Source organism: Gracilinanus agilis, chromosome 2 (genome assembly GCF_016433145.1).
Source record: "Gracilinanus agilis isolate LMUSP501 chromosome 2, AgileGrace, whole genome shotgun sequence".
NCBI lineage: Eukaryota > Metazoa > Chordata > Mammalia > Didelphimorphia > Didelphidae > Gracilinanus > Gracilinanus agilis.
Genome location: NC_058131.1, coordinates 273,484,678 through 273,494,290, shown reverse-complemented (window position 1 = coordinate 273,494,290; position 9,613 = coordinate 273,484,678). Strand labels below are relative to the sequence as shown.

Here is a 9,613-nt window from a genome sequence, read left to right as displayed (position 1 = left end):
GCAGTATTCGAGGGCGGGGGGGGGGCTGGGGGGCGGGGTAGGGGGTAAGTACATTTGAAACTGAAGATGGGGAAAGAGGAAACGTGAATGCCCGTCGTCATGATTTATGGTCAACAGAATATTACATTTGCGCATTTAAATGATTAGACCTGCTGTGTCAAGGTCGATGTGATCTTTTCCCTTCTCATCCGTTGCTCTTTTTTTTTTTTTTTTTTTTTTTTTTTTTTTAATTTATGTCCTTTCTGGCACATTTTTTGTGGGTGAATGTGGGCTCTCCCAACATTCTTATCAGGCCAGGAGGTAGGAGAAAGTCATGACCCTGGGTCCAGAAAGGGTATGTGGCTTATGGGATGTCACCCAGGGACCAAGGAATGAAAACTTGCCTTTGCTCTCAGCACAGACCCTCTCTGGAGCTATGTTTATTTATATGAGGATCTCCCACTACCCCTTTTGCTTTATATATGGATTCCCTGGCATAGAGAATACTATTGGTTTTAAAGCTACAGGAAGGATAGAGATGGAGAATTGGAACAGGAATTAGAAATAACTATTGATGAACAAAGAGCAAGAATTGAATCTTTCTTTAAAATGGGAAAATCTAGAAGCTGTTGCCTTAAAATATAACACCAGTGTTTTATGAATTCTCTTCTGAAACAAAGAAGAAAGTTTTAAAATGGGTTTTTATTGTTTTCATATTTCTGTGTTTCTCTCTCCCATTTCTCCTGGAGAAATAAACAAAGAATTTTTTGTAAAGAAAAAGGAAGGGGGCAGCAAGGTGTCTCAGTGGATAGAGAACCAGGCCTGGAAATAGAAAGTCCTGGGTTCAAATGTGGCCTAGCTTTGTGATCCTGGGCAAGTCACTTTCAAAGCGTTCAGTCTATATTGTTTTGAGTAACTGGTTCTTTCCATTTATATTTTTAGAGTTTTTGTGTATATTGTTTTCATGTCTCTGCTTACTTCACTTTACATCAATTTGCAAAGTCTTTGCAGTTTTCTTCATATTCACCATGCTTATTGTTTATGACAATAATCCATTACATTCACTTACCACAGTTTAACCATTTACCAATCAATGAGCATCTACTTTGTTTCTAATTCTTTATTAGCACAAAAAGTGTTGCTATAAATATTTTGGCATATATGGAGCCCTTTTTGTTAGTGACTTCCTTGAGGTATATGCCTAACAGTAAAATCTCTGAATCAAAGAATATGGATATTTTGGTCACTTGCATAATCAGGAAGGAGAGAGTTGAAGTTTCAGATTTACTTGTAAATTCTACTTGGCATATTTAGGTGTAGTATTTGACATTGGATAATGATAACAGTTAACATTTATATAGCACTTAAGGCTTTGCAAAGCAGTTCACATATGTTTTATCTCATTTGGTCCTCACCACAACTACAGGAGATTGGTGCTATTGTGTCCCTATTTTACAGTTGAAGAATCTGAGGCTGAGGGAATTTAAATGTCTTGCCCAGTGCCACAACAGTAAGTTGAGAGAGGATTTGAACTGAGGCTGCCTGAACTCGTAAGTCCAGTAGTCTATTTACTGAGCCATCTAGCTGCTTAGGAAGGGGCTGTTAAAGCAGAGAACCGGTTTGGAAATTTAGGTCGTGAGTTTTTATCTCTTTTGCCCTCAGCATTCCAAGAGATACAGCCAGTTCATTCAATGGCTAGGTTGGGCTGTCATCATTAAAGTGGCAATAATGTGGGGTCTTTTCTTACTCTTTAGTTTAAAGCAATTTATTAGCAAATATATTTATATATAGATATCATAATATTGCCTATACACTGAGTACTTATATACTATGTTCTTGTATCTTTACAAAATCCTTTTTGTTAAATTTGACATCAATATGGTTTAATAAATTCTAATTGCATGTTATCTCCCTTCCATTCAGAAGTTTCTTTGTGGCCCCATGACTTCAAGATTTCCAACCATGCGCCAATTGACCGTGGCTATTTTACACCATCCCAGGCCCCAAAGTAAGGTATCTATATGGTCTTTGACTTTGGTATTTGGGCTTTCCAAACCCAAATGCATATCCAGGATATTTGGAGGGTTAAGTGGTAAATTAACAAGCTGAATTTCCTTAGGAAAATCAAGCTCCCAAACTTGGGGAGGATTGGGCCTGTGGATGGACACTTTCAGAAGATGCCAACCAAGCCAGTGATAATGGATCCTAAACATTCAGTTTCCCAGCAGCCAGTAACTTGTGTGAGTCCACAATCTGACAAAATACCAAAAAGAGCAGGGCTAAATAATGAGTTGCCCGAAAAGAACAAGCCTTCTGGGAACACCTCAGAGTTTCCTCTCAATAGACTCTTAAGACTTACAACCGAAGAAATGAAATTTAACATGAAGGTCAAATCCATCACCCCCAAACCACCCAGAAAACCAAAGCTGGAGCGAACATTTTCCTTAGATGAGAAAGGCTGGAGGAGAAGGCGTTTTAGAACAAGCCAAGAAAGTCTGACAGACCCTAATGACACAGGTTCATCATGTGGCTCTCTACAGGAGGTGATTCCAAGTCTTCCAGCTTCAACTTCATTAGCTCACGATGGCAGTCAGACTCCTCCCAAACTCAACAGCCTACAAAGCACCTCTTTGCAGGATGTTCCTGAATCAGGCGACATAGCAAATAGTACAGATCCCCCTTCCTCCTTGGAAAATTTTCCTCCCACTGTGACAAGTGGTTCCCTGGAGCTTCTGCATGGGCTTACAGCTTCTGGGAGCAAACTTAAACTTTCCAAAGTTTTGCCTCCATTACCACTTCCCCCTTTGGAATTGAATGTAGCATCTGAAAACCTAAGGACAACTAATAAGATTGACCCAGATTATGTAGATTATAAACATCATGCTCAAAATAAATTGCTTCGGACCAATAGTAGCCTGAGTGATGATAGATTACAAGGCAGTATAGTTTGCGATAACTGTTCCTCAATCTCTCTGAAGTCTTCACTCAGCGTTCTTACACCCATTCACTCAAGGGACATCAGAAGCAGGTAGGTGCCTCTTAAAAATGTCATCCCATTGATTTCATATAAATGGCAACTGGAAGCCCATTCCTCTCTTGAAAGGCGGGCCAAAGATAGATGGAGAACGTTAGAGTGTTGTATTGCCATATTTTATTTTCTAGGAAAGCATCGAAAGGTTATGGGCCTGATCCACAAGGTTTTGTTGTTGTTGTTTGCCCCAGCAGCTCTACTAAATTGTAGAAAGGTTATAATCTACTATCAATAGAGGGCATGTCTATAAGATAACATCACAGTTTCCTGAAGATAACCGCTATTACTGATTCTTCATCTTTATGCATACTACCTGAGCTGACCACAGTTTTACTGCAAAATTCTGGGCTGGGTACAAGTTAATCTTTACATTGAAGAATGCTTTTAAGGGATAATCATTTCCTGTAATTTGGCAGGATGTAGCCTTAATATTTAATTAGTATTGACTTTTTATGGCCTGAGAGGATTCAGCATATCGCCAGTATGTATTATGGTTCACTGCCAGGTGAAACCAAATATACTAGAGACTATTTGCCATTAAAATTAGCATGCCACTTTGTAATGAAGTGATTTAAAAATTGAGAGTTTTTATGTTATTTTTAGCAGAAACCTTTGCTTAATAGTTTAAATCTTTTTTAAATATCTTACTGATGCTTTAATCTTTATTTCATAGTCATTTTATTCCTCTTTCTAGATTGAACCCTCTTGTTACAATTAAGAAAAACATTTAGATGTTAATTTCTTTTTCTCAGGAGAAGACTAGTTGAGAAATTTTTAATGTATTTAAATTTCTATAAAACAAATATAAGCAGTTATGATTAAATTTGGTTCTTAATATAGTTTATATTTGTTGTGAATGAAAAAGGATATAGTTAATGTGAAAGAAGCTGAAAACAAAGTGGTTAGTGTTTCTTTGGCTAGAGGTTCCAGGATATAGAATCATCTCAGAAAGTTACACCTGGTTTTTTTCCTCAGTGAAAAGAATTGGCTAAGGATTAATAATGCTAACATTGCATAATTATATAATTTGCATTTAGGTGAGTTTCAGGAGTTTCCCTTTAGTTGATGTTTCAATCAATCCAAGAAGCATTTTTTTTAAGTACCTACTATGTGCCAGGTGTTGTGGGTACACAAACAAAAATAAAAGGCTGAAGAAATTTACTTTTTGTTGAATAGAATGGAATGTTTCAGTCACTTGGTGAGTGCCATGTTGAATTATTTGGGTCCTTAGTAGAATTTTATATACTCATCTGAAGCAGGAAGGAAAAATGAATGTGTCAATGAAAAACTGAGAACTAGTTCCCCTTTACTCACTGATTCCATTCCATTCCTTTTGTCAGAGTTGAAGAACCCCTTGGTGTTTAGATACTGTTTTAGTTTCCCAGGAAATTCCATCACACCTTTGAAATTTAGAACTGATAAGAGACCTTAGAGAAACCCAGTGTAAGCATCCCATTTTAGTGTTGTATAAACCAAAGCCTCAAGCAGAAGTCTTACCCAATTAAATTGCCACATTAGAATGTGATATCCTTGAGGCCTAGGATCATGTTTTTCCTTTCCTTTCCACTAGCACTTAGCATAATGCCTCACACATAGGAAACATTTAAATAAATAAATTCTTGTTGACTGATAAACTGACTCAAAATCATACTGTGAATTAGTGGCATATGGAAACATAACTCCTAGGCCAATGCTCTTCCCCCGTTACTGATATGATCCAGAAATAACAACCAAAACATATACCCATGGTTGAATTATTATGGTTCTTCCCTCATATTTTTTTGTGTTTTTTTTTTGTTTTATTTTTATATTTTTAAACCCTTAACTTCTGTGTATTAGTTCCTTGGTGGAAGAGTGGTAAGGGTAGGCAATGGGGGTCAAGTGACTTGCCCAAGGTCACATAGCTGGGAAGTATCTGAGGCCAGATTTGAACCTAGGACCTCCCGTCTCTAGGCCTGGCTCTCAATCCACTGAGCTACCCAGCTGCCCCCTTCCCTCATATTTTAAAGAGAAATCGAATAGCAATTTTGTCTTCCAGCTTGTGTCAAAAGTAACCTTTTAATATGTGACCAGTCTTGCAGGGCTAGATTTGGAAAGTACCTTTGGACAGCAGAAAATATAAAGGAAATGTCAGGAGGATTGATGTGAGTGAGTTGTATAAGTGATGCCTATCAAATTTATTGTGTTCTGGTTGTCTGAAAAATTATTCAGGAAACAAGTTGTATATCATAATGTGCAAAAAAAGCATCCCCTAATATATATGTTGTGTTAAATTTAAAGTTTTAACTATTAGATTTTTGTGAAGTCAGGACCAGTCTCCATTCTGTATTTATGAGCCCTAAAGTATGGTATCTAAAAGCAGAAAGTGAAGAAAAAAATTATGCCAATTCTTTTTCTTATCAGTTTCTAGTCATACTTTCTTATTTTTTAGGAAGTTTCCATTAACAAATTTCATTCTAGAAAACATATCTAAATATTAAAGTTTTGTAATCCTTTTTAGATGAAATGATGTTACTATGAGTTTGGCTACATCTCTCCAGAGAGTTTACATAGTTGGATTTTTTAGCTGTATTCCTTCTTTGAAGAGCTGTACCATTTGTAAGTACTTGGTAACCTGATTCTGGAATTCATTTTTAATTCTTTTGAGCCTAGTCTTATTTGTTCTTTTTACAGGAGCTATATGGAAGGAAGCCTCTTAGCTAGTGGTGCCTTGTTGGGAGCAGAAGAACTAGCCCGATACTTTCCAGATCGGAACTTGGGACTCTTTGTGGCCACGTGGAACATGCAGGGCCAGAAGGTTGGATAACTGTATTTGATCTTTGGGATTTTGCAGCAGGTAGAAGTGATAGGGAAAAGGTCAGAACAGACAGGAAAGCTATATATAGTGAACTCTTTTGTTGGGTAGAATTGCAGTTATAGAATGTGACTTCAAGAGGAAATTTTTAATTCTTATCTATGACTTGCTACATTATTCCTCTACCAGGGGTGAGCAGTGTGATGTAATAGGGCCCTATTGTCTTTTTAGTGAGGTATCCCCACATGAAAAATGAACAGCGAACTAGCAGCCTGATTGTTTACCCAAATAGAATCTTATAGAAATTGATGAGTTAGTGTTAATAAGTAACAAGTGTTGGCTTGTGTGAAATGGAACAAAGAAAGTATTATTTTCTCTGTCACATCTGTTTGTAACAGATCAATAAGGAAAATTTGCTACTACCAAAAATTTAATCCAATTGGAAAAATATTTTATTCTGAGATTTCATTATGAAACTTGTCAAACCACTTATCTTCTAGATCAGTTTCCCACCACGAATAGCATAGTTTCAGAAACCAGGAAGCAGTTTCTAAGGTTCATGAAAATTTTTAATTCTGTCTTATTTAGTGTTTTTTAGAAGTTGTTCCATATATTTCCTTTTGAAATGTATAGCCTGCAACAACATAGGGTTCTCCTTTGTTGAAAAAGGGTCTCTTCAGAACTAGGAGAACATTTACACAGAGACTGATACACTGTGGCACCATCGAATGTAATGGACTTCTCTACTAGCAGCAATGCAATGATCCAGGACAATTATGAGGGACTTATGAGAAAGAACACTACCCACATCCAGAGAAAGAACTGTGGGAGCAGAAACACAGAAGAAAGACATTTCCTTGATCACATCGTTTAACGGGGCTATGATTGGGGATGTAGACTCTAAATGATCACTCTATTGCAAATATTAATAATATGGAAATAGGTTTTGATCAGTGATACATGTAAAACCCAGAGGAATTGCACATTGATTATGGGAGGGGTAGGGAGAAGGGGAGAAAAAGAACATGAATCATGTAACCATGGAAAAATAGTCTAAGTTAATTAATTAAATAAAGAAAAAGAAATTTTTTAAAAAGAGTTTTGTAGTAGTACTTAATCTCAGAACGATTTATACCCTAAAAATGAGAGGTTCTATGGCTCTGAGTGAAATAGATGTACTTGCTGCTGGACATGATCATGAAATTTGTCCAAGGATTGCCCTGACTGCCAGAAATCCAATTCAGGTCAGAAATAAAGTAAATCTTTCCATAAAAATAAATTGAAAAGAACAGTTTTGAAAGAGCAACAATGGTATTAATATTTGCCAGTTATACCTTTTTAGTTTGGCAGATTTCTCCACAAGGTTTAGTTTAAATTGATTACCACGAAAATGATAGAACACAGAATGTCCGCATAAACAAAGCTTGAAGCTTAGTACAAATCCCTCCTTCATTTTACAGATGAGGGAACTGAGGCCCAGAACTGTGAATTTGTTTGATTAGATATAATTGAATATTTATAAAGAGAAAATTATTTTATATGCTTCAGCAGGCATTGCTCTTTGACTTTGGACAAGAAATCTTCTTGGGGGCCTTCTTTTGGTTTAAAAAAAAAAAAGATAATCTAGTACACACCAATTAAGGAATAGGATGTTTGTGATCTTTTATCGAAAAGTAAATTGTGTTATGTATTTCTAAATTACTCTGCATTTCTTTTATTTCTTTTATATTTTTTATGATTTATATTTTACAAGTCTTTATATTGCTGCTTGTTATCTTATCCTTGGGTCTAACAGTCTTGTTCAACTTTTATTCAGGAACTTCCAAATAACCTGGATGACTTTTTATTACCTTCCGAGACTGACTTTGTCCAGGACATGTACGTTTTAGGAGTGCAAGAAGGCTGTTCAGACAGGTAGTATAGTCAATGTAAATAAGACTAGTTATCTCATTAAGTTGGGATTTTATTTCTCTGTGCCTCACCTCTTCCCAAATTTTTTCTTCTCACTTTTCCATATTTTGTATTTGTCAAACTAAAATCCAGAACTGATAGTTACAAACAGATTCTTATAGCAAGAAGCTCTTTTCTTTAAGCTCAACTTTTCTGTCTGTGCCTAATACTATCCAAGACAGTAGACAGATGCCATTCCTGGAAATTATCATCATTAAGAATTTGGGAGGGCATTCACCATATGAAAGGCTCTCTGTTAGGTGCTGGACATACCCAATCTTATTTCCTTTTCTATAAGGCTACATTATGATAATAAAAACAAGATGTTCTTTTATTTCTTCCCACCTCCCACTTTTTTCTTAAAGAAATGATTATTATATAATTTTTAAAAATTACTAAGGACTAAAAGGAAAACCTATTGAATATTTAATTAGAAGCCCCAGCCTATAATTTTTTAGCTTTTGACTTTGATTTCTGAATTTTACTCTTAATTTTCCCATATGATATTCAGATACATCTCTCATGTTCCTAGATGGAAGTTTTCATGTATTTTTAGATTAAATACTTTGTCATGGATATATAGATCCTGATACATTCATTCATTTTAAGATCTACTGAGATCATTATTGGTTTGGGGTAGACTCTTAGAATTTATCATGTTTTTCTGATTGTTGACTTTTTTGGCAGGTTATCATGTCATCAAGGAAGAACTTAGAAATCAGTAATCTTTGTACATAGAAGACCTTAGAACAGAGACACTTCCTTTTATCATGGGCCATGCTTTTCAAAGCAGCTTAATTCTTTTCCTTTTGGGATAGAAAGCTGTTTTAACCATTTCACAAGACTGAAAATGGATAATAAATTCATCACTATGCTTATTGCTAAGATTTTAGTTGCAGTGTTTTCCTTTGGTTAAAAATAACTTAGATTTGTCATTGTTGTTTTTCTTAGGTTTGTCTTTTTCCCCCACAATGACTTAATTAAGAAACTCAGTAGTTTGATTATTCCCAACTATACCAGTATTTTGCCAGTTTGCTATTCTAATTTTGGAAAGAGAATGAAAAGTTATAGGTAGTTGTTTTGTCTATGCCATCTCAGAACTGAAGCATAGATTTGCTGCTTTTGTTCTCTTTCCCACAGGCGGGAGTGGGATATCCGGCTACAGGAAACATTGGGACCCCACTATGTAATGTTGTACTCAGCAGCCCATGGAGTACTATATATGTCAGTATTTATAAGAAGGGACCTCATCTGGTTCTGTTCAGGTATGAAACAGGTAGTGAAAGAAAATATAAATTATTTCTGGTAGGAGTAGAATATTATTATCATTGTAATTAGAAATACAACAGTGCCTCTAAAAAAAATTGGCCTTTTGTTAAAAATAAAGAATGACATTTACATACATATTCTTGTTACAGCACATCTTTCTGTGATAATAAAAATGCAGGAGTATAACAAAACTAGTAGGTTCCAGGAGAGTTTTTAATTTCGAAAAACAAGGCCATATAAGAAAGTCAATACTTCTTATAGCTCTTCACCAAAGAATTCTACTAGAGGCCCTTAAATACTTGACTATATGTTGATTACACAAAAATATTCTGCTTCTTTAGGGGTCAAATTTGGAGGAGCTTCAGCCATTTGGAAACATAGCTGTGGAACTTAAGACAAAAAAGGCCCTGAGTTGCCAAAATGGCTATGACTAAAGTCAACATCCTTTATTCTTAATGAAAAATCCTGGGACCCTCACTCAGTCTATTTGTTGAAACCACTAAGTTTATTTCACAAAAAAATCTGTCCTAGCTCAATATTCTTATTGCTTAGCTAAACATAGCATGGGGACCAGAGGGTGTTGAGGCGGG

The 9,613-nt window shown here is 35.8% G+C and overlaps 1 protein-coding gene across 1 annotated transcript in view; it reads left to right on the top strand.

Moving 5' to 3' along the window:
• The first annotated feature begins 2,156 nt into the window (after window positions 1–2,156).
• INPP5E (inositol polyphosphate-5-phosphatase E) overlaps window positions 2,157–9,613 on the top strand; it is a 21,320-nt gene continuing 13,863 nt past the window's right edge. The window contains exons 1-4 of the mRNA XM_044659680.1: window positions 2,157–3,007; window positions 5,684–5,807; window positions 7,621–7,718; window positions 8,895–9,019. Of these exons, the coding sequence (XP_044515615.1) occupies window positions 2,157–3,007; window positions 5,684–5,807; window positions 7,621–7,718; window positions 8,895–9,019 (1,198 nt within the window). The remainder of the gene's footprint in view (window positions 3,008–5,683; window positions 5,808–7,620; window positions 7,719–8,894; window positions 9,020–9,613) is intronic.